Source organism: Gopherus flavomarginatus, chromosome 24 (assembly GCF_025201925.1).
Source record: "Gopherus flavomarginatus isolate rGopFla2 chromosome 24, rGopFla2.mat.asm, whole genome shotgun sequence".
Classification (NCBI taxonomy): domain Eukaryota; kingdom Metazoa; phylum Chordata; order Testudines; family Testudinidae; genus Gopherus; species Gopherus flavomarginatus.
In genome coordinates, this window is record NC_066640.1 from 8,463,636 (window position 1) to 8,487,034 (window position 23,399).

Here is a 23,399-nt window from a genome sequence, read left to right on the forward strand (position 1 = left end):
TTGCAAAGAATGGCCCAAATTCACCCGGGACCTACATGGGGGTGAGTTTCACCACTAGGGCCTGATTCGTAGTTACTCAGCTCCTATGCTCGGGGTCGGGGTTCAAGGTGATATCAAGCCATCTTTGTACACCCTGTATTCTAGGATCTAGAAGGGGCCTGCTCGGGCCTGGTGATCACCTTAGTGAACCTCCACTACATTTCCTGGGGCTAGTGAGACCATTGATCCACACCGCTGCTCCCTCAGCCTTTCCCTCCCTACAAACAGCTGCAAAGGCATCCCCCCTCTAGGGAGGAAGGCTGGCCCAGTGGTTAGGGTGCCAGCCTCAGTCTTGAGAGACCAGGGGCCCAAGTCCCTGATCTGCCCCAGGCTCCTGCTGAGACTAGCTTAGCCTCTCACCGCTCCGGTTCCCCATCTCCACCGTGGGGGTAACAGCACTGCTCTGCCTGACGGGTTGGTGGGGGGAGTATGAGGCGCTCAGTTACTTTGGTGATGGGGGGCTATCTATGTGCTAGGGACAGTGGGGGGTGTGAGGGAGGTGGGGGATTTGTCCGAAGGGCTGTGATGAAGGGGAGCGGGGTGTAAGATGAAAGGCATCTGTTGCAGGTGGGTAGCTGAAATGAAATTGGCTAGGGGCTGGGAACTCAGAACCGGGGGGGTGGGGTTAGAAATGTCGCCAGCTCTCCTGATGTTTGGGTGGCTTTTAAAAGATTCTCCTTGGTTTCGGCCTCCTGCTGAAATTTTGCCCTTAGCCAAAATGGCCACCATCACACCTTCATGTCAATGGGCCTGAAGTCAGCATGACGGCCTCTATAGCCCCTTAACCTTGGTAGGCAGAAGTGAGCCTGACCCCCGGTAACGGTGGCTACCGTCGTCCCATATTGTCAACAGGTGGGAAGTCAGGCCGCCCTCAGGCAAGATGGTGCCTTCATCACTGTGCGAGGCTCTGTCAAAGGAAAGGTGGGAGCAGGGAGCCCGCGGGTGTGGAGCTAGGCAGGAAACTGCAATTAGAGGAACATGGGGGGCACGAAGCAGACTAAGAAGGTGTGGGGCAGGAGACTGTTGTAGGCACAGGGAAAATGAGAGGGGGGGGTTGCTGCCTGCCCTGTCTAGCTGGTCCAGCCCCCAGGAGACAGGTGAGGGGAATCCGAGACCCCTCGTTTTTATGTGTGTATTTCAGGGTGATTAGGCCATCCGGGCGGTTGAGCTTTGGTCCATCCTTAGCCCGATGAATCTCCTTGATGTGGGAAATCAACCACCCACTGGCTGAGCTCTCTAAGCAGGACAAGCTAGAAGGGAACGTGAATGGGCCAGCTCCCCTGGACACCCCTGTGCTGGAGGAAGTGCAGCTGCTGCTAATTCAGTGGGTGATGCTCTTCTCTGGAAGTCATGACCATGTCAGTGTCTCAGGTTCACATCAAGACGCCTGTGGGTAGGGTTGTCTTTTAGCAAGGACATTGTTTCTCTGAGAGCTCCTGGCCCATGGACGCAGAGAAAAGAGGTGGTTAATCTTGCTGTCCTGGCCAAATTCCAGAACCTTCTAAAAATAAATGCTCTCCACGATCTTGCTTAGTTACGGTATTCGTCACTTCCTGTCCCAAAGCGGTGGTGGGGAGTTCCTGGGTTCCAGCCCAGCGGTGGCTAAGATCGCCTTTGAAGTCATTTGAAGTCAAGTTTAATGGTAAGGCTAGGAGTATGTCCAGACTATCTGCCGGATCGGCGGGTAGCGATTGATTTATTAGGGATCGATATATCGCGTCTCGTCTAGACGCAATATATCGATCCCCAAACGCGCTCCCGTCGACTCCGGAACTTCACCAGGGCAGAAGTGGAGTCGACGGGGCCTGTTGATCCCGCACCGTGAGGACGGGAGATAAGTCGAAATAAGATATGTTGACTTCAGCTACGATGTTCCTATAGCTGAAGGTACGTATCTTACATCGACACCCCCCACCCCAGCATAGACCAGGCCTAGGATGCTAGCTCTTAAAAGGCAGCGTTTCTCCTCTACCTGAGAGCCAACTACTTACCCTTCCACCTTCTTTGGTGAAATAACTGACCATAACTCATTCCAGGAGCGTTACCGCTTGGGAATATAACCGTGCCAAGCACAAACATGTACAGTAAGTGCACTGAAGAGAGAATCAGTTAGGTGTTCCCTTCATTGCAATGAACAGGAAGCCAGCTAACTGGCACCAGCTGTCTTGGCTTGGAAGAGATCTAGGATGCTTGGAAGACAAAGCCTTCCGTTTATTGGATATGGCTATTTAACTTGGGGGGTGTCACATTTGGGGTGTATCCCAAGAGGGCTAGAGTAAAACCGAAGCTCCTGGTAGAGGTTCAGGGTTAGGTCTCTGTCTGCTCAAAGGGTTTGGTAGGTCTGCCGGCGGAAGCTGACTAGCTAGTCATCTTTGCAGTCCTGTGGCTCGTAGTGTTTCAGGACTTTCAGTATATCTGGCTTCTCCTCTGTCTCCAGCAGCTCCCCTTCAAGGGAAACCAAGGATTCCAGAAGCCACGTTACAGGAGGGTTCTGCAACAGAAAATCCATCACTTCATCCAAGGCCTCCCAAGCTTTGGCCACCTTCTCCCGGCTCTGGCTTAGGATGTTGCCGGACAAATCCTGGAAGGAGTTGGCCGAGGAGAAGTACCTGTGCAGCTCCGCCATGTTCTGATGCACTTCCTGCATCTTTTCCTGGAGACGTGTGGGGAGGCCTCTGACGTTGGATAAGAGGTTCAGGTAAGTAACTTGCAGCTGCTGCGACAGGCTACGGGACATCGCCAAGGTCTTGGACTCCACCTGCCATGATACAGCAAAAGGAGAGTTAGTGACGTGAGGTTTGCCTGGACGCCGTGGTCACTGGCTTAGACCCTGTTTCTAGCGAAGATACCTCTAGCTGCGTGGAGTTTCTGTCCTTGCTGCTGCTGGCTTGGGAGTTGTGATCCGTGCTGCTGCAGGCTGGGGACCTGCTGTCCTTGCTGCCCCTTGGTTTGGTCTGGAGGCCCACTTCCTGCTTCTGGCTCCACTGTTCCCACATACTGTGCAGCTTCTCCTGGCTGCCAGGAAGCTGCTTCTCTTGCTGGATATGTTCAATCTGCAGGGTGGAGAAAGCACCATGGAGTCAGGCTGGGCACAGTGAGCTGACCGAGAGCGGAGAGGGAGGCTGGACGGGGAGAGGCGAGCGTCCCCAATAACAGCGATCTGGCCGAGCCTGAGGCCATGCAGCTCCCAGGCGGGACAGTTTGCAGGCCGAGGAGAGGGCCGGGCGTGTTCTTACCAGGTTGATAGTCTGGTGGAGTTGAGAGAGGTTCTCATGGGCGTTCTGCCGGGTCTGTCTCAGCTTATTCAGGATCAGCATGAAGGCCCGGTTCCGCAGACTGGTAGACAGGGACCCCAGCCGCACAAAGCAGCCCTTCCTGTGGTGTTCTGCTGTGGAGGTGTCCAGCCCCTCCATTGTGAGTGCAGCTGGAGAGAGAGAGAGAGGTGGACCCCACACTGAGGAGGAGGCAGGAATTATGGTCCAGAGTCTCTCAGGTATTTATGTACCTAAGTGCCATTGATCTCAATGGAAGTTTGGAGCCCAGATACTGCCTCTTGGAGGATCTGGGCCTATGCAACTTCCCAGGAGGTAAATAGGAAGCCTCAGGAAACTTGAGTTCCTTGGGGAAGCAGGTCCAGAGACCACCTGCTGCAGGAGTGGGCAGACACAAGGGGTGACTCCTAGTGCTGGTGGGGAGAGGGGACAATGGGAGGAGGGTGCTGAGATCTGGGGGACTCAGCCCTGTTATAGCACCCCCGAGAAGAGCGGCGCTTCGGGCAGCTTCTCACCTAGCTCTTTCTCCGTCAGGGGCAGATACCGATTCATCAGCTCTTCCGACTTGTCCAGCGCTCTGTCCACGCTGCGGAGGAAGAGCTGACCCACTCTAGAGTTCATGAGGCTGCGTAGGCTGCTGGTCATGGCTGCTCGGGTGCTACCCCCCAAGTGGCGATGGCTTGGATCGTTGGCCCAGGCCGCCTTGGGGCCACTGCTGATCCCTGCGCCCTTTGCTCCGCTTGCCGCGCTGGCTGCTGCCGCTGTGGCCTCTGTCTCTTCGGAAGAGACCGGCTCTGTTGTGTCTGTCACCACCTGGAAGCAGGGGTAGCTGGGGTCAGGGAGCAAGACCTGGCGGTGACTCAGAGGAGGGAGAGGGCAGTGGGTCAGAAGGGCAAGTTCCCCCAGCTAATTCTGAGGAGACCTTCACACCAAGACACTAACAACCCTCCTGCCTAGGCAAGAGGGGCTCCCGCTGCTCCCCCCCATGTCTGAGATCCCCCGACTGCTTCCTTCCAAGCAGATCCTGGGCCTACGAGGAAGGAAGGGCCAATGGTTAGGGTGGGTTGAATTCCCTTCTCTGCCACTGACTCCCTGTGTGACCTTGGGCAAGTCACTTAGCCCGCCCGTGCCTCCGTATCCCATCTGTACAATGGGCTAACAGCCCTGCCTCGAGGCGAGGGTTGGATAGAGAGTGTGACGTGCTCAGATACTGGGGAAAAGGAGGCCACGTCAGTACCAGGCAGGCAGCTAGCGAGCAGCTCTTTGCAGCAGTCGGTGTTCTAGCATTGCCATGGCAATCAGCGACTGGCCGCCCCAACGGCGGCTCACCCTAATGGTTCCCCGCGCCTGGGCTGGGTTCGTCTCTCAGTGGGAGATGCCCTTCCCGAGAAGGCTGCGGAGGTAAAGATAGTTACCTGCTGGCGTGGCTGTGGAGCGGCTGGCAGCTTCCCTTTATCCAGCCTGTTGCTGCTGGTCTCCTTGGCTGGCCCAGCTGTGGGGACAGACAGCAGGGTGGTTAATGAGCCATTGTGGAGCGCTGGGCAGACGCCGAGGGATCGGGCATAGGCTGCGGGGCGGCTGTGTCTGCGAAGATGGAGCGTGTGGCACCTTCTGTGCTTTAAATGCCGATCGATCCACATGGAGCCACTTGCCCTGAGCTTTCCCCCCCCAGGCTCAGCGTGTGTCCCCTGCAGATGGGCCAGTGTCACGCTCCCCTTTCCGTTGTCGCCTCTCTGGGCTTCAGAGAAGGCGAGTGAACTAATGCTTCACTTCCTGAGGCAAGACAGGCTGCGTTCCAGCCCTGCCTCCGACACCCCAGCCTGTGATCTCTCTGCTGCATCCTAGGAAGCTCTCAAAGGGAGTGTGAATACCCTGCAAGCTCGGGAATTTCCTCTCCCCAAACAGCTGTTCCCCAGGGACTGGGGCTGAGCCCCTATCCATGGCAGAGTGTGATAGGCGAACAGAGAGCACCTCCATCAGACCTGGGTCCAGCTCTCTGTCCTCGAGCCAGCATGCTAAGAACAGCTGTACAGCCGGACTAGCGGCCCCAAGGATGCTCCTAGGGTTGTAGCCGGGAGTGGGCCTGAGGCAGCTAGTCTGTGCTGCCGCTGGTGCAGCCCTGGCTCCGCTGCCAATTTTACTGTGCTGGTTCCAGCCGATCTCCCTGCTCTGGGAATGATGCTGCCACGCCCCAAGAGAGCCCCAATTTCTGGGAGCGCCCAGTGCAAGAATCCTTGAGGGAAAGGATCAAAACCAGTCCAGCTTCTCCCAGTGGCTGGAATCTCCAGCTTCACCCTCAGGTTCCCCTCCTACTCCCCAAGCTCCAGCCGCTGACCCACGACTCACTCACCCCATTCAGCTGCAGCCAGCTGGGCAGGAGAGACGGCTGCAGCGGCCCCGGACTCCGCTTCTTTCTCTGCCAGTTTGCAGGTGAGTTCGGTGCTGGGGCAGGAGGCAGCAGGGGCCAGCTCGTAAACGGAGGTGACCAAGGGCATGCTGACCACCCTGTTCACTGCAAACTAAACCAAGGAAAATATCCATGGGGGCGGCAGGGGGAGGGGGTGTTAAGGAAAAAGGATTGACTTGCACCAGCTCCCATTCCAACCCGGGGGAACGGCTCTGGGCTTTCTGCCCCTGCCGGGAGTCCTGACTTTCTGAGCCAGGGCACTGCAGGGAGAGAGGGAAAGGCGCTTCCCGCTGCACTGTGTCTAGGTGTGGGAATGGGCTCTCCCTTCTCTAAGCGAGCGGGGTGCCTTGGGCAGCTGCCCATCCCCACGGTGGGCCCAGGGGGGCAGGTTATCTGGGCCCATGGTGCCCAAGCTCCAGGAATAGTCAGGGCCTGTGGGCGCGGCTCCACCAAGGTTCAGGGCTGGGTCTCTCCCCTGGCTCCCCGCGTGCCTGCTCTGGAGCATCTCCCAGCCCTGCCTGCTGCCCCTGGCAATTTAAAAGGGCCCGGCGGGCTCCACCAGGGCTAAGACAGCTTCCTGCCTGGCCCTGCTCCATGCCACTCCCAGAAGAGGGTGAAATGGCCCTATGGCCTGGGGGGGGGTCTCCACGTGCTGCCCCCACCCCAAGCACTGACTCCACAGCTCCCATTGGCTGGGGACTGTGGCCATTGGGAGTTGCGGGGGCAGTGCCTGTGGGAAGTGGTGCGCAGAGACCTCTGGCCCCTCCGCCTAGGAGCTGCTGCCAGAGGGGTGTGCAGGTCACTTTCGGGAGCCACCCAAGGTAAGCGCTGCACCCCTCACCCTCTCCCACACTCCAACCGCCTGCCCCTGCCCAGAGCCCACCCACAAACTCCCTCCCAGAGCCCAGCCCTGGCCCCACTTCTCACCCTGACTCCCTGACCGAGCCCAGAGCTCACACCCCACACCCAAACGCCCTCCCAGAGCCCACCGCCGTCCCCACTTCTCGCCCTGACTCCCTGACCGAGCCCAGAGCCAACATCCCACACCCAAACTCCCTCCTTCACACAAACTTCCTCCCAGAGCCTGTCCCCAACTCCCCTCCTACACCCAAACTCCCTCCCAGAGCATTAGGCAGGTATGTGGGGGGGGGGGGGGGCCGGACTTGAATACAGAATGGTTCTGGGCATCAGCAAAAATCATACAAACCTGCAGCCCCTGGGTGGGCTGTGCATTGTTGTAATCTGCTTTCCAAGACAAAGAGCCTGGGGCCTTGTCTTTCAGGCACCAGGTCCCAGCCGCTGCCCTGGGGCAGCCAGCTAGCACTAGAACTGTGGTACAAGGGATCTCACCCCTAAATTCCCCCCTCCCACCTTCCATCTCCAATCACAGGCTCAACGTGGCACTGGCAGGCTGCCCAGGATAGACCTACCTGCTGTTCACTGATGTCTAATGAAGCCGTCTTCAGTCCAGTGTCAGAGGAAGCTGCCTTCGGTCCATTTTCACTGGCTGGCAACGTGACATCCAGACTTGCTGATGGGACCGAATGGGGAAGATAAGGTAGGTCAGGGAAAAAAGTTGCCCAGACTAGTTAGAAAGCAGAACAGGGTCCTGTTGCGCTAGGGGCTGTACATCCACAGTGAGAGACAGTCCTTGTCCCCAGAGGGTTTACAGTCTAAAGAGCCCAGACAGATGAAGAAAGCAGGAGTATCATCATCCCCACTTTACAGCTGAGCCAGGCAGAGAATTAACAACTTGCCCAAGGTTGGGCACCATCTGTGGTGGAGGCAGGAATAGAACCCAGGTCTCTGGAGTCACACTTAACCAGCCTTCCTTTTGTGCGTGACAGTCTCCACTGGGGATGAACAGGTGGTGCGCAATGAGAACTGTGGGGGAAAGGCTAGGTTAAGGCCGTGTCTACACGATGAAGACTCTGGCGGCATTGCTATACCGGCCTAACGCCGGCATGTAAACGCGGCCTCTGCCCTGGCGGGTTTTCCCTAAGCGTAGGAATGCCACCTCCCCGCAGGACGTTAGCTATGTGGATGGATGTGTTCTTTCATCAGCACAGCTACATCCGCACTGGAGGGCAGCTTGGCGCAGCCGGGCTGGTCAGGGCTGTGAGTTTTTCACACTAACGTAGCCGTGTTGGCCTGACTTCTAATATCAACCAAACCTAAGTGTCGTCCTCCCCACGCTGCGTGTACTGGGAGTCAAGGAACCGTGTTGGTTAGAAAATTGCCTGAACCTAAATCCCTCACATCCCTGTCCTCCAGAGAGACCAGCGCTGGGAAAACATCAGTGGACGATGGTTCGGCTGGGGGGGCTCGACGGGACAAGGGACGTTTCAGCACCATTCGAGGAAAGGTGACTACACCATGGTGCAGTGGGTCAGGCCTTGGGCAGGTGGGGGCTTTAAGGAGAATGGGGAGGGGGAGAATCTCACGGGTCTATGCGTACTCTCGTGTGTGTTTGGGTAGCAAGCAGGACCCCATCAGCATCTGACTGGTTAAAGCAGGGTTCACTCAGCCATCTTCCGGCACTTATAGTGCAAAGAGATCAGCTCTCATCTGTGAACCGTCCATGGCAAAACACAGAGGCAGCCGAGGCTGCTGCCCCATCCCGTCTGGTGCTGCTGGGAGTATGGCAGAAATCGAGTGCTCCAGACAGGCTGGCAATGGAGCTTAACTCTCAGAGCAACTCCCCGTTAGCTACTCTGTACAAAGCAGTCCCTGCTCGACTGGCACCTAACCACCGTCCAGCCCAGCACCGAGATCTGAGTGAGATTCTGTGCTAACTGCTGAGGGCTGGAATATGGGCTGGGTGGGGGAGCGACAGAGGCAGTGGCCTCGAAAAAGCTGCAGTCTTTGGAAGCGACTAGTGATTCTCTCACTTATACTGGAGTTACACCCCGGGGAGCCCTAGTCACTTCACTATCGAAGCCTGACCCACACCAGAATCAGGCCCCATATGCACTGCGTGTCCCTGTCACTTCTCGTTGCCTTTGCCTGAGCGCAGCCTTCACCCCAGCTGAGCTGCGGGGAAGCTACACCCCACTGCTTGTAGCTGCGAGGCCAGACACGCTTCCCTGCAGGCCGCAGCGCCAGTCCAGGGAGAATTCCCTTGGCTCGTTGAACGCCACAGCGGTTTCTCAGCAGCGCAGGTCACCCAGCCTCTCAGTGGTGGTTTAAAGACAACACTCTGCTTGGCAGACCAAGGAAGCAAGAAACTGCCAAGGTTGGAGAAGAGTTTCCCCAGGGGAAGCCGTGGGTGTCACAGGCTGGAGGGGGCGGTTACCCCAGGTGCGGATGGGTGGCAGGTTTCCTGGAAGGCTGGGTTCGTTTTGCCAACACGCATTAATGAAAGAAGGCAGGGTGGTTCGATACCTGGGAAGATACTGGAACAAATGATTGAACAATCGATCAGTCAGTACCTGGCGGATAAGAGGCTTAGCAGGAAGAACCAGCGTGGATTTGTCAAGAATAAATCCTGCCAAACCAACCTCATTTCCTCCTTTGACAGGGATACTGGCCAGGGGACTGAGGGGGGGGGTGGGGTAGACATGATATAGCTTGATTTCAGTATGACTTTTGACACACTAAAAGTGACATTCTCATAAACTAGGGACCTGTGGTCTAGGTGAAATTATGGTAAGATGGTTGCATAACTGTTTGAAAGCCCAAAGGCCGAGTAGCTATCAGTGGTTTGCTGTCAAACTGGATGTATCTAGTGGTGTCACCCGGGGGTCAGTCCTGGGTCTGGTGCTATTCAATAGCTTCATTAATGACTTGGACAATGGAGTGGAGAGTGTGCTTGTAAGTAACATTTGCCAATGACACCAAGTGGGGAGGGGTTGCTAGCACCTTGGAGACAGGTTTAGAATTCAAAACGACCGTGACAAATTAGAGAACTGGTCTGAATTCAACAATGAAGACCAGTGCAATGTACGTTAATTAGGAAGGAAAAAATCAACTGCACAGCTACAAAACGAGGAATGGCTGGCTAGGTGGTTGTACGGCTGAAAGGGAGCTGGGGTTACAGTGGATCACAAATTGAATATGAATCAACCATGTGATGCAATTGCAAAAAAGGCTACTATCATTCTCGGGGTGTACTGACAAAAGTTGTATGTAAGAGAAGGCAGGTAAGTGTCCTGCTCTACTTGGCACTGGTGAGGCTGCAGCTGGTTCTGGGTGCCCCACTTTAGGAAAGAGGTGAACACACTGGAGAGAGTCCAGAGGAGAGCAACAAAAATGATCAAAGTTTTAGAAACCCTGACTTGTGAGGAAAGCTTAAAAACCAGTGGGTACATTTAGTCATGAGAAAAGAAGTCTGAGGGGGCCTGAAAACAGTCTTCCAATCTGCCAAGGGCTGTTGTAAAGAGGACAGTGAACAATTGTTCTCTGTGTCCGCTGAAGGCAGGACAAGAAGCACTGGGCTTAATCTGCAGCAAGGAAGAGTTAGGTTAGATACTAGGAAAAACTTTTGAGCTATAAGAATAGTGAAGCTCTGGAACAGGTGTTCAAGGTAAGTTGTGGAAGCCCCGGCACTGCAGGTTTTTAAGAGCAGGTTGGACAAACCCCTGTCAGGGCTAATCAAGGTTTTCTTGGTCCTGCCTCAGCGCAGGGGACAGGATTTGATGAGCTCTCCAGGTCCCTTTCAGCCCTACATTTCTGTGGTGGTTAAAGCATGAGACCGAGAGCGGGCTGGACCCTGTTCCCAGACCTGCTGCTAACTCGCTGTGTAAGTGGGGCAGTTACACCACCTCCCTGTGCCTCGGTTTCTCCACAATGGGGCTTCTACTTCAAAAGGGAAGAGGGATCTGTGAGGCCATTGCTCATGCTTTGGGATTTCAGCTGACCACCCAGGAAGGGATTCCCCCCTCACCCCCACACAATGTTTTCTCTGTCCTCTGAAGCATCAGGGATGGGCGTGGCTGGAGATGGGAGACTGGATGGGGTGGGCCAGAGCGCTGAGGTGGCACGAAGCATTCGCCCTCTCCGGTGCTTGGCTGGCTGGTGCTTGCTCACTGGCGCAGATCTAATTGATGGCCATCTGAGGGGTCAGGAAGGAGTTTTCCCTCAGGTCAGATTGGCAAAGGCCTTGGAGGGTTTTCACCTTCCTCTGCAGCATGTGGGTTATGTGCCAGGATACGGGCACCTCGGTCTCGTTTGTTCTCTGCCTGTGGCGCATCCTAGTCTAGGCTCTGCTAGGCTGTAATGCTCTGTGGCTGTAGGGTTCAGGGTGCTGGGTGGGGTTGATGGCCTGTGAGGTCAGATGAGATGAGCGGGTGGCCCCTTGGGGCTTTGAACCCTGTCAGATGCTGAGACGTTGGCGCTGCAGAGGGCTCCTAGCCGGGCCTTTGCCTGGGTCTTCCCACTGCCCTCAAGAGCCACTCCTCCCCATGGCCAAGCAGCCCAGGGAAAACACAGCTTCCTGGCTGTCAGCTCTTGCTCACTCCTACGGCTAATTGGCTAATGTTGTTAATTTATGGCAGAAAATTCCATTGAACATGTGCATGAAAGAATGAGAAGAGGCTGCGTCTGCTCAGCATCTCCTTAGGATGGCGGCAGCAGGTGGGTGAGACCAGCTGGAGCTGAGAAGGCAAATTGTTAGGGGAAGGAAGTTTTAGTGCCAAGGACATTAACTTGCTCCCTAGAGCGGCGAGAAGGGCGGGGAGTCACTGGAGATTCGGCAGCAGAAGTCACCCAGAAGACCAGTTCATGCCAGACTCTTTGTAATCAGCTCGATTGAGTGTCAACTTTGCCTTCGTAAAATCATTTCTACTCACCCTCAGCCATGGTCTCTGCTCATCTGGCCAGGGGCTGGAAAGGCCTGTTCCAGCCCCGAGCCCAGGGGGGCTGCTGTCCAGCAGGTAGCTGGCCCCTGGTAGGAATCCACCCAGCTCCAAGGCAGCTGCTTGCATCATGCTGTTGACTCATTGTGACATGTCATGACTCATCACAATGACATTGTGTCACAGCGACAGCCTCTCCTGGGCCTTTCAGGGAAGGGGAGGAAACCACAGGCAGTGCCTTTGCTCCCCTCCCCAGAATGCAGAGGTCAGCACGCGCCTGCCTTGAGCAGACCGAGGGTTGATGCGTCTCCCTGCTACTAAGCACACTGAACATCAAATGCAGCGGAAGGGGCGTGAGCAGCATCCTTCTCCTCCGTGACGCAAACAACCGTTCCATTGCCTGAAAACATGGGGGAGTGGTGCTGAAATTCACTTTCTTTCCAGTGCACATCGCCAATGAAAATAGATACAAGAACTGCTTCCCCCTTCTGCCCCCAGAACAGCAATAGCCCACTGGCTGGAGCTCTCAGCTGAGCCTAGGAGAGCCAGCTTCCAGTCCTCGCTCCAGCCTGGGCAGAGTAGGGCCTTGACCCTTGCTATCCCATATTCCCAACTAGAAGAGTCAGCCTTGCGCTCTGGCCCTATGAACTCTCCTTTGTGCAAAAATAGACAGCTCCACCAGGAGATGCTGAGTGAAAGGCGGCTCCCCACCCATGTTGGGGTTCCCTCTGCCATCTCTCTCCCCTTGGCTTCCCACGAACTCAAGTATTGTTGGCTTACAGCTGTGCTACAGCGTTGATCAGACTGAAACACAGGGGGATGGCTGCAGGGTACTTCACACTTCCCACGTTACATCAAAACCTTCTCCCTTTCTGTACAGCTCTTTGCATTTACTATACGTTGCATCACACTCTTTTGGCTTGGTTACTTTGGAGGAAGCGACCCCTGCGCGGCCCAGGCTGTCCCCATGCTGATGTGGTTTGACTTCCTTTTAAAAATCTCATTCATAGTAAATAGGTCACTGCATCTTCTCCCTCTTAGTGGGCTCAGGCATTGTGTCATCGTAGCCTGCTGACCCCTTTGCTTCTCCTATTTAGCACAAACGTTCTGGTTTCAAGCTGATGATTGATTTACATCAATAATTCTAGCTTCCAAAAAAATGAGATCTCCCTCCCCCTGTTAAGCCAAGCCTCAGCTATATACACCCTCCACCCCCGTGTCTCTCTCTCACACACACCCCCAGGTGCAGCAGAAGGGTTGTGATGTGTTGGATAGCAGCTGCTCTGCTGGAGGAACACAAAGGTATTACATTAGCCATCTTAACACCTCCATTCCTTGCTTTTGCAGTAGCGGTGCTGTGTGCAGTGATTGTCACTCACCTACCCTAGTGATTTGGGGTATTCCTTCCCCCGTTCTTAAGAAAGTCTCTTCAACCCAGTTAGGGATGCTTTCTTGCAGCAGGTGGCTCTTTGTGAAAACCGCCAGATGCCCAGCTTGTTGAAGATGTTTTTGTCTTGATAGCACCTGGTAGAGCAGGACTCCAAGTATCACTGCAGTACACGGACTCAAGAGGAGCGCCCATGGTGGTGGTAGACCCTGCTTTCACACAAGAGCTATTTTGTCCAAGAGGGTGGTGGGCACTCCTAAGAACGTTCAAGACTCATGCTTTGATAAGCCTGCAGCTACTGCAGAGAGGACCTTACATCAGCGTGAGCCAGTGGAGTTGCTTCGCAGTGCCATAAACCCAGCACCTGTTACTACAGAGGGAATCGTGAAACTGGTGTAGCAGTGCAGGAGCCCAGCCCCCCCACCCACATTCTGCTCTTCAACAAAGCAAATTATGAGTGATGTGGAGAAAGCAGATAAGGAAATAACTTTTTTTCCTTATTCCCATAGTACAAGAACTAGGGGTCACCAAATGAAATTAATAGGCAGTAGGTTTAAAACAAATAGAAGTAAGTTCTTCACACAGCGCACAGTCAGTTTGTGTCTGAGAAGATTGAATTTCAGGTCACTAGGTGTGGTCTGAATGCCCTCCCAGAGTTAGTGGCAAGGCCTGCTACAGGAAGGGGAAGGTAGCGTAAAGTTAGACAGCATTACACCCATCAGAGATCTCTGGGGAGAGGGGAACATGTATGACAGAAGGGCCTGTGCTGACTGCAGATTACTGCCATTTTGAGAATGGCTTCAGGGTTTTACCTCCCTAGCTAAAGCTAGGATTAGCCAGAGGGCCCATGAGGAGCAGTGGCAGCAACGCCCCAGGCCCTAGTTCATCTCTGAAGCACTGATCTTGAGAAGTCAGTGAGGGTAGACTCCTAGTCTCAAGAATCTGGGAGGTGATTGTTGGTAGAGGTGAGAATCTACTCCCTGCAGAGGAAGGCCCTCATGTGCACCAGCAATGCAGGACAGCTTCTCCCAGCTGCTCCAAGAACACTGGACATGCCAGGGAGGGAGAATCAGGCCTTCATGCCCAAGAATCTCACTCACAACAAAACAAGCAGAAGCCTTTGTTTCAATGCAAATACAGCTTTATTGTGAGCAACATGTTCTTACCCAATACAGGAGCCAGGGCAGAATCCTACATGATCCATTATTCTAGTCCAGGAAGAGCAGCAGTGCTGGGCACCCTCTTAGAGCATTGATCTCTTAGCAAAAGAAGTTCCTTGCTTGAGTGGAGAGACCCTAAACGAGTCATCTTGAGTTGGATTAGTGGTTTGTTGGTGGCACTTAAGTGACTGCTTTCCCCCTCAAGGCTGGAGCAGCTTGTAGAGCACTTAACGTGACCATTGCACATTTGCTTGGGATCTGCAGTTAATGACATTCCCTATGGAATACCCAGTTGGGTCAGAAATCCTTGGCATGGAAGCTGCTGTCTTTAGCTCTTACTGTGGTTCTGAAGGATTTGCAGGCCACTAAGATTGAGAGTGCAATATGTGCTAGACTGCCTAGTGCTAACCACCTGAATGAAGTCAGGGCTGAATCTGGTTGCTAAAGATAAGTGGTCTAGGCTTCAGAGGTGCTGGGCAAATCTAGTGCTCTGAAGACTCTGGCTGTTACCTAGAGATGGCAAACTAGGCACCCCAGCTTGAAAGCTGGGCCAGATCCCATGGCTGGGGGAATGACTTGACTAGTCAGAGAGAGTCAGTTTTGCTGGTAAGCTTCTGACCCAGCCTACAGGCAGGTTTGGAGACAGCCACACCTGTGAGATGCAGGGAGGAGACACTTATCGTAAGTGTTTAGTGCAATAGAACAAACCTAAGCAAGGCAAGATGGCTGCCAGGATTGAGGCACTTGTATTAGAACACCAAGTGCTGCTACCTAGATAGAGTCAGACTAGTGTGTGACAGGAAGTGACAAGTGGCATGAGTTAACCCCTCCCTGTCCCAAATGAAGCTCTATGCTTAGGAGAGCCTCTTTTGAGTCCTCAATCTGCAGGACACTGCTCCATCTCCACTTCCTCCTGCTGCTTGCCTGATGGGGCAAAGGGTCCCACTAGCCAAGAAAGGGGGACATTATGCACCACATGATCCATCAGCTCATCCACCAGCTTGCGGGCCTTGGTCACTCGTTCACGGCTCTGGGCCAAGACGCTGCCAGTCAAATCATGGAAGGAGCCAGCAGCGGAGAACGAAGCACGTAGTTCGTCAACATGGTGACGAACCAGTTGCGCCTTGTCCTGGAGGTCAGCAGGGAGGCCTTGCAGGCTGGACACCAGAGTCAGGCAGGTGGTCTGCAGTTGCTGGGCGAGGCTGCGGGACATGACTAGCGCCTGCTCCTCTACCTGCTGCAAACAAACAGGGGTAGAGTCAGAAGCCAGTTGGGACACCAGACTTCCCCCACACCAAGTGGTTACTTGTGGACTGGAGTCACCCTCTCATGACCTACCTCTGGCTGCACAGAGTCCATCTCCTTTCTCTGACTTGGCTGCTTGTGGCTCCACTCCAGCCACATCTGGTGCAGCTTCTCCTGGCCATCACGGAGCTTCTGATCAACACCCTGCTTGGTGTGCTCAATCTGGAAGGGAAGAGACATCTGGGATCAGCACAGAAAGGGAATTTGCCATGTTGGCCACTTGCAATGGCTTGGCACAAGCCAGGTTATGAGAGTGACTGGGGGAGCTTCACAGGAGTACAGGGGTATGTGCACATGGCTCACAGCTGCATTCTTACCAGTTCTATGGTTTGGTGGAGCTGGGACAGAGCCTCTTGGGTGCTCTGCCGGGCATGCCTCAGCTTGCCCAGGGAGTGCTGGTAGGCTCGGTGGCGGAGCTTGGAGGACAGGGACCCCAGGCGTACGAAGTAACTCTGCTGCTGCTTCTGCTGCTCCACAGATGCCATTTCGAAGCCTTCCACAGATGTGGCCAGTTTAGCTGGAAGCAGAGAGTGGGGTTAGTGGTGCCAGGTGGAGGAGATGGCAAGGGAGGTATGGGATATGCTTGCAGCTCCTCTATAGAGAGGACAATGCCTCTACCCTAAGCATGTTACCAAGCTAGAGTGTAACAAGCTGCTGTACCACTTCATATCTATGGGGTGGGGCAGACACCTTGTACCCCATGTTCACTTTTATCTAGGGGAACTATTTTGTCCCAAGCATGCCTGAGGCATCATTTGAAAACCTCAATCTGTGGAATAGCAGCATCCTGTTGATCTGTGTAGTTTCTACTGTAGGATTGTCCCTGAACAGTTGCAACTCCAGGCAATGCCCACAAACCAGTTTCTCAGAGACTCACACCAGCAAGGGGTTTAAAATAACCCCCCACAGCTTTCTCCAACAGGGGAGAACGGTGCATGAGAAATTTATATCTTGTCACTGTTTGAGCCTCATACCCAGGAGACTTTGCACCCCCATGGGGTGCAGACCCTCAGAGGGGGAAAAATGGATAACAGGAGACAGTGATCTCCAGAGCAGTGCTCCACCTCCCATCTCCAGCAAGTTCCTGCAGGTCATGAGTGATGCCACTGAACTAAGTGGGGGCCAGGCTGGGTTCTCCCCATTTTTTTGGTTCTCTTGTAACCAATTCTGGCTTTCATGCCTTGTCACTTGAAACACCACAAGAGTGTTTCATCTTTAACATGGACAGTGGACAGAGCCCCCCAGGGGAGGCTACTCCCCACCCAGCTCTGCCTTTCCCACACATTCCCCCTGCAGCTGTGGCACCTGAGATCCCCTGCCCATCCTGCATGGGGAGCTGATGGGGGCTCATAGCACTGGAGGAGCCCTGGGCCAGCCACAGCCATGCAGCCACCATGGGGGAAAAAAGCAGCTTTTCATTAGGCGGTATGTGGGTTCTGGGGTGGCTGAGGCAGCAGTATTTTCTATTCAGGTTCCTGGGCTCATCAGGAAACTCCCTGAACTCCAGGGGAGTTTCTGATGAACCCAGGAACCTGAATAGAAAATACAACCTCAGCCACCCTGGAACCTGCCTGGGGTATAATAAAGCAAAAAAGCTTCCTCCCCAAAAAACCTGCAACTAGGGGGCTGGCTGAGACTCCCTTGTCTGATTATACCCACCTCTCAAATCTTAGGGTGTTTGGATTAGAGTGGGTGGGGGGAAACTTTGTGATAACAAGGATGGTGCATCATTTCCCAGTGTTGGAATGGCCAGATGAGCTAGGAGCTTGTAGTCCCAGAAGATACTGAGCCCTGCGAAGGTGCATGTGTCTAGGGAACAAGGCTGGGCTAAGAACTTGCAGGTGTTGCCCTGTCTGTAGTTCATGACAGGCTGGAAGAGCACGCCTGTGAGGCGCTGGGATGAATTTACATGCTGAAGGCAGCATGAGCAGACTAGGAGTGGCCATTTGGCAGTCAGGCAGGGTAAGAGGCACCACAGGCTAGACAATTCAGGATACAATCTGGCCTGTTGACCAGCAGTGTCCCCAGGGACCATTACAGGGTGACAATGCATCATCCTTGTTTCACAGACTGGTGAGAGGCTCTACCATGAAGAGATTTGCCGAAGGGCACTGGCAGGCCAGGGGCAGAGTCAGAAATAGACTGGATAGCCAAATCCTATTCCAGTGCTCTAGCCCTTAGATACAGCTGGGGCAAGGTTCCCTGTTTGAGTTACACCTCCACATAGGAGAGAGTGGAACCCTGCATTGGTCAGGCGGCCACCAGGGAATGCCAAGAGATTCAGCAATTCATCTCCCTTTCCATTAGGGTCTACAAGCCTCAGAGGCAGAGATTGGTTTAGCCACCCGCTTAGATAGTCTGAGCGACAAGCAACACTCCTTCTCGTGGTTCTCCATGCTCAGAGCACCCTGTATGGAACAGGTCTGAGGCTTACAGTTATTGAGGGAGGAGTGTGCTTCCCCCCCACCCCACCCCCAAGCTGTGCTTCCCACCTCACAGCATCTTCCAGGGAAGCTAGCAGAGTGCCCCAGGTACAGAGGTTGTTCATTCTATTATGAAGACTGTAGTAGTTTCTCCCAGGGGTTAACTGTGGGGACCTCAAGGCACCTTATCAGGAAGTTGCCCCAACCTTGGGTTCATGGCTTCAACTGAAGCCATCCAGCCTACAACTCCAGCTGGCATTAGCCAGACAGACCTAGCATGGGGGGGTGGGGGGGTTGAAGAGACAAGCTATTTCCTTCTATAATGCACAGGAGAAGAGCAGCTGCTGCTGCCTTACCTAGTTCCTCATCAGTCATAGGAAGGTAGTGATCCACCAGCTCTTCTGACTTGCCCAGCACAGCACCCATGCTGCTCACCACCATCTGGCCCACCGCTGAGCCCATGACTGTGTTCACACCACTGGTCACTGCTGATCTGGTCAGCTCCACACTCCCCTGGACAGCCCCTTTGGTCATATCCACCATCCCGGTCATGGTGTTGCTCATGGCATCTTTTGCCCCAGTCACCGTGGCAGTCACCAGGTCTTTGGTATTGGAGATGATCTAGATAGAGGTCAGAGATTAGTTCAGAAAGACCTCAAGCCAGCGCTGGAATATTGCAGAGCAGGGGGATGGGAGCTTGTCTTCCCCTTGGACAGTGGGGAGGGAAGCACTTAAGTTTTAAGAATCTTCTCTAAGGGCCCCCCATCTAGATTAGAAACATTTGCATTGTGCAGAGCTACATCACAGCAAGCATCCTGTGTGCTGTCAGCACAGCATGACTGTTGTAAGGTTTGCACCAGTGTCAGGATCTCTGCTTCATGGAACAGCAGGGGCAGTAGTTCAGACTGGCCATGATCATCCCAGGAGCAAGTGGATCGCTTCTGCCCCACACCGAGCAGCTGCAGCAGCTCAAGCCATGTTTTTCCTGCCCCATGTAGCTCTGCTCCTTGTTTAGTTTTACTGCTTGTTGCTAAACTCTCCCGCTGGAGCGGATAAGCTGAAGTCACTGCTCCCCTTGCCTGTACAAAGGCTTCGAAGCAGAGAGGTTGTTACCTTATCCGTTGGCTGTTGAAGGATTGGCAGCTTCTCCTCCAGCTTATCCAGCCCCCTGCATGCATACTCGTTTGCTGTGGAGACTTAAGAAAACTAGTTTAGCATCTCATGTGACAAGCCCCTGCTGTTTGTTACAGCAAGCTTGAGAATCAGCTGCATGAGGACTCTGAAGGGGTGGCAGAAGTCAGAGGAAAGACTTTGCTCAGTAGGCACAAGGGTGAGCTGATTTGCAACAGCTTGGAATGGGTTGAGAACTGGACCAGCTCCATTATACTTGATGCCGTGGCTGTGGAGAACTGGCAGATGCAGGATTCCTACCCATCTGCACAGCTCTGAGCTTAGGCAGCTTAGACACAAGCTTGCTCCATGCTATGCTCCCCCCCAGATGCTGACACTGTCACCCAAGGGTTTGTGGACCCTGCCACCTCCATAAGAGCTTTCAGTGGCCTGGGGAGTGGGTTATGCTCCTCTATGGAAGCAGGAGAGGTTTTAGTCAGCCACCCGCTTCTGATGTGACCAGCCTGACTCCCTCTGGCAGGGCATGAGGCTCTTTGCCTGGCACCCTGGGAAGGAGGGCAGGCCATGCCACCCCCACATTAACTCACTCTGCAGCTCAAGTTTGCTCAGGATCGGCTGGGCACCACTGACCGCAGCCGTGGCCATGGTCTTCATGCCTTTCTCTGCCACGTCACAGACGGATTTGACGTAGGGATGGCTCTCTTTGGTGGAGGTGTAGGCCGTGGAGACCATGTCGTAGGCAGAGCTGACCAAAGGCAGGTTGGCCACCCGGTTTGCTATGTTCTAGGGGAGAGAAGGCAGGAAGGTAGACAGGGTGAGGGCTACCGTGCAGTCTCCCCTACCAAGCAGGGTCATGGGCCCTGCCATCTGCAGCTGGGGTCTGTCAGTTCTCAGAGGGTCATCTACTCTCACTACTTCCAGATTGGGGAAGTTCTCCCCTTCTACTGCTGGGAATACTTGGATTCAGCATCCTGTTACCAGGATTTGCCATTTGAGACCAGGCCAGTAAAGAACAAGCCCAGAAAAGGAAGAAAAAAAAAGTCTCTTCACCAGAGCACGTTCACACTTAATTACTGAGACACTACTATGGTGACAACAGCTTCTGCTGTCCACTGCCACAAGACAGGAGCTAGGTCAACAGGAGAAGGTAGACCTAGCTCTGTCCACACATGAGTTAGGTAGGTAGAACTGCATGGCTCAGGGCTGTGGGTTTTTCCCACCCCCTTGAGTGACAGTTCTAGCAAAGTAAATGTCTAGTGTAGATCTGGCCACACCTTACCCCTCCCAGCTCCAGAAACCCAGGAGAGGGTCATGCTGCTTGAGTGGGAAGCAGACTGGCCTGAGATCAACAGGAGAAAGTGGCACCAATAAAACTGAAGTCCCTCTATAGCTAAGCCAATGCAAACTTGCGTAGGCACATTCAGAGGGGGTTACTTTGAGGTACATTAAGCCAATAAAGAATAATTTCCATTAGATGAAGGCACTCCTAAACCAAGGCAGCAGCTGCATCCAGCTTCATGCTAGTTTAGCTACTGTGGTTTACACTGACACCCAAAGTTAGACTAGAGCAACACTTTTCAGAGAAGCCCCTCGGCTCCCTGTTTATTCAGGTGAAGGAGGATCGAGAAGCCACAGTGCAGCCACCACTGACTTCTAGGCTAAGGGGCCCAGCACCAGGTTCCTAGCTGAGGTCAGTAGCCCACCACAAAGACCCTCCAGGCCAAGCATATACCTACCTCCTGCTCCTCATCCTTTGGGGAAGCAGCACTGGGGTCACTAGAAGCCATGGTGGAAGCTGGTAAAGCTGATTAGAAGGGATATAGAAACTCACTAGTTAATCTGCCAGGATTGATAATGCTTGAGTCAATTCTAGTGCCATAAAGAGGGCTCAGAGGTCAGCAGAGAGAGCTCATTCCATTGTGTTGGCCCCTGGGGGATTCAGCAGCATGATGCATTGAGTAACATCACTCCAGATCCCCTGGGCCTGGAGGCAGCAGGCACTGATTGGGCTTAACACACCCCAGACCTTCCAGTCTGGATTGCAAAACAAGCTGCTGCCAAGGCCCCTGCTGCTATAAGCAACAGCAGCCTTCGCCCCAGACAGCTCATTGCTGTTTCGACACCTCTTGCTTTGCTAGGGTTGTGTCACCTTTTTTGTTTTCAGTTGCCAGCCACTAACTGGAGTCAGGGTCACTACTCAGCAGCACTGGGGTAGGCAGTGGAGGATTGTTAGAGGAATTCTCTGCTAGCCCTATAACCTGCAGTCCCCCATAAGGGGGGAGCCAGCCCCCCCACACCTCACAGCCATTTGATTGGCGTTAGAACAGGGCTCACAACAGCTGGCTAAGGCAGCCTAGCTCTGATTGGGAGAGTTAAGAGCCTGCCCCACTCCCAGCTCCAGGGCAGAGCTGGAGACAGATCCCTGAAGGAGCCAAAAGCAGCCGGGGGGGGGGGGGGGGGGGGGGGAGAAGAAGGAAGCCACAAGGACAGTCATTGTAGTAGCATTACCAGCCTAGGAGCACTCAAACAAGCCATGAGTCAGACTCAGTCATGAGACACAACTGGCTCCAAACACAGCAGGCAGAGAGACTCCTTTGGGGGTCAAATTGGAGTTTCTCCTCCTCTAGCCAGGACTTGGGACAGCTAAAAGCTGACTGTTCAGAGGTGAATTTCTCAGAGCTGAGACCCCAGAGCTATAACACAAAAAACCCACTAACTACCAAGTAAGTTAGAGTTCACACTACCATGGGGCAGCAGTTTCTCCTCTGCCCTTTGGAGTAGCTTGATTTGAACCTTCCTGGCAGAAAAATGCCTGTTACAGGAGGTGAAGGGGTTTAAGCTTACAGCTGAGACTTCACGTTTTAGTTAGTTGTGAGACTCACCCCTAACTCTATAAGAAAAGTGGGGCAGGGAAGAACCCAGCACTTAAAATAAATCTCCTCTGTGCTAGGCCAGCAGCTGCACAACCCAGCTAGTTACAGGCTAATCCGGGAGCTCCCAGACAGCAAGTTAGTCCTTGGCATTGATTTGCCTGTAACAACAAGAAAAGAAGAAAGCTATAGCAGTCAGCATCTATTTGCCAAGTGCTTATCAGGGAGCAAACAAGCCTAGAGTCTGACACACTGAAATTACATTTAATTATAACTTGGAAAGCCACCCCCCAAACAGCTAAGAACATTGCAAGCCCTTACCTGCCTCTTCCACAACTCCAGATTAGATGCTGTATAAGCCTTGCTCCCTGCCCAGCCTTTATATACCAGCGCTGAGACCCGCCCAGCCCAGGAGGGGTAGCTCAGGGAGGCAACCAGAACCTCCCACCCTGATTGAGGCGACCTGGCCTGGCGTGTGGGTGGGGATCTTTAGCAAGTGGCATTGGAAATGGAGCCTCCTGGGTCAGATGTGAGTCCCACTCAAGCCCAGGTTTGGAGACTAAAGTCCCGCCCTCCTTGGTTGCTGGGGGGGAGGAAAGAAGAAAGATCAGACTTTGGTCGTTGGTGTGAAAAGTGAGTGTGTCATTGCAGCTCCTGGGACTGGTCTGTTTTAGAGGGTGATGGCTATCTAGGTTTTATGGTAGCTCTGGTGCTGTCATAGAAGGAGTAGACAATACAGAGGCCTGTTCCCCACCCCGCAGACCTCCTCCTGCTGCTGCTAAATAGCCCTAGAAACAATTGTATGCGCTGGGGTAGCCTTGTGGGTCCCACCTTGTGTCTATAGTAATAATCAGTGCGGTCTAGTGTCTTTCATCTCAAAGGGCTTTACTAATACAAATTAACCCTCCTGGGAGATAGGCCAGAGTTGCCATGATCATATGACATGGGGGGAAACTGAGGCAGAGAGGGGGTGTGACTTGCCTCAAGGTCAGAGAGTAAGTCACTGGCAGAGCCTAGCCAGGGTTTCTCAGCGACCGGTCCGTGGGCCAGCGCTGGTCCCTGAGATCGCCATGACGTGGTTTAGAGTCAACAAGCTGGTTCCTGGCATGGAAAAGGTTGAGGAACGCTGCCCAAGGGGACCCCGGTGGGGGAGTGGCCTGTCCAGTACCCCTGGCTTCGAGGAGTCTTCAGCGGGCAGCCCCAGGGGGCTGGGAGGGGGGGTTGCTCTCCTCTCTATCTGGCAGCAGTGGTGGGTGCTGCAAACCCACACGGAGCTTATCGAATGGGGCACCTGTGACACCTTGGATGGTTCTTGGGCCAGCAGCATCCCTGACCTAGGGGAGATCCCAGGGGGTCATCAGAACCAACCAAACCTTCCCAGGTTGCTAACTAGGAGGGGGCATGTCCTGGCTAGGGGCCCCAGGGTGATGGGCAGGGATTGTTTTGTCTCCTCCTGGGCTGGCTGCAGCCTGGAGCCACAACCCCCTGCCCCTCCGCCAGCCTGGCACTGAGGGCAGCTGGGGGGGGGGGAAGGAGGTGTGCTGGGTCTGCGGCCTTGGGGAGGGGAGCTGGGGAGGAACCAAAATTCAGGGGGAGGGGAGCTAGGCGAG

The 23,399-nt window shown here is 54.1% G+C and overlaps 2 protein-coding genes across 4 annotated transcripts; both read right to left on the bottom strand.

Annotated features, from left to right (window-relative positions):
* Positions 1 to 2,271: 2,271 nt before the first annotated feature.
* Positions 2,272 to 4,951, bottom strand: LOC127040399 (perilipin-3-like). Its single transcript, XM_050934512.1, has 5 exons — positions 4,727 to 4,951; positions 3,827 to 4,124; positions 3,276 to 3,463; positions 2,889 to 3,092; positions 2,272 to 2,797 (listed from the first exon to the last, which is right to left on the bottom strand). The coding sequence occupies exons 1-5, from the start codon at positions 4,949 to 4,951 to the stop codon at positions 2,402 to 2,404; spliced, it is 1,311 nt and encodes a 436-aa protein (XP_050790469.1). The 3' UTR covers positions 2,272 to 2,401.
* Positions 4,952 to 14,864: 9,913 nt separating this feature from the next.
* On the bottom strand, positions 14,865 to 22,126 carry LOC127040269 (perilipin-3-like). 3 transcript variants are annotated; one of them, XM_050934201.1, is made up of 8 exons: positions 22,111 to 22,126; positions 20,656 to 20,723; positions 19,507 to 19,702; positions 18,902 to 18,984; positions 18,145 to 18,409; positions 15,683 to 15,882; positions 15,399 to 15,527; positions 14,865 to 15,297 (listed from the first exon to the last, which is right to left on the bottom strand). In XM_050934201.1, exons 2-8 carry the CDS (start codon positions 20,704 to 20,706, stop codon positions 14,938 to 14,940), a joined length of 1,284 nt encoding a protein of 427 aa, XP_050790158.1. In that variant the 5' UTR covers positions 20,707 to 20,723; positions 22,111 to 22,126; the 3' UTR covers positions 14,865 to 14,937. The 3 variants fall into 3 exon arrangements, with proteins under 3 accessions (XP_050790158.1, XP_050790159.1, XP_050790160.1); XM_050934202.1 differs by lacking the exon at positions 22,111 to 22,126 and adding an exon at positions 21,069 to 21,164; XM_050934203.1 differs by lacking the exon at positions 22,111 to 22,126 and having other exon boundaries at positions 14,865 to 15,290; positions 15,395 to 15,527; positions 20,656 to 20,935.
* Between the last annotated feature and the right edge of the window lie 1,273 nt (positions 22,127 to 23,399).

Bases quoted from the DNA above. Each gene is read 5' to 3' on its own strand.
- LOC127040399 (XM_050934512.1), bottom strand. From the start codon at position 4,951: ATGTGGATCGATCGGCATTTAAAGCACAGAAGGTGCCACACGCTCCAT. The intron at 3,464-3,826 runs GTGAGAAGCTGC...CTCTCTCTCCAG, and splicing joins CCTGACGGAGAAAGAGCTAG to CTGCACTCACAATGGAGGGG. The intron at 3,093-3,275 runs GTAAGAACACGC...TCCACCCTGCAG, and splicing joins TCCACCAGACTATCAACCTG to ATTGAACATATCCAGCAAGA.
- LOC127040269 (XM_050934201.1), bottom strand. From the start codon at position 20,706: ATGGCTTCTAGTGACCCCAGTGCTGCTTCCCCAAAGGATGAGGAGCAG. The intron at 18,410-18,901 runs GTAACAACCTCT...ACCTCTATCTAG, and splicing joins TTCAACAGCCAACGGATAAG to ATCATCTCCAATACCAAAGA. The intron at 15,528-15,682 runs GTAAGAATGCAG...CTTCCCTTCCAG, and splicing joins TCCACCAAACCATAGAACTG to ATTGAGCACACCAAGCAGGG.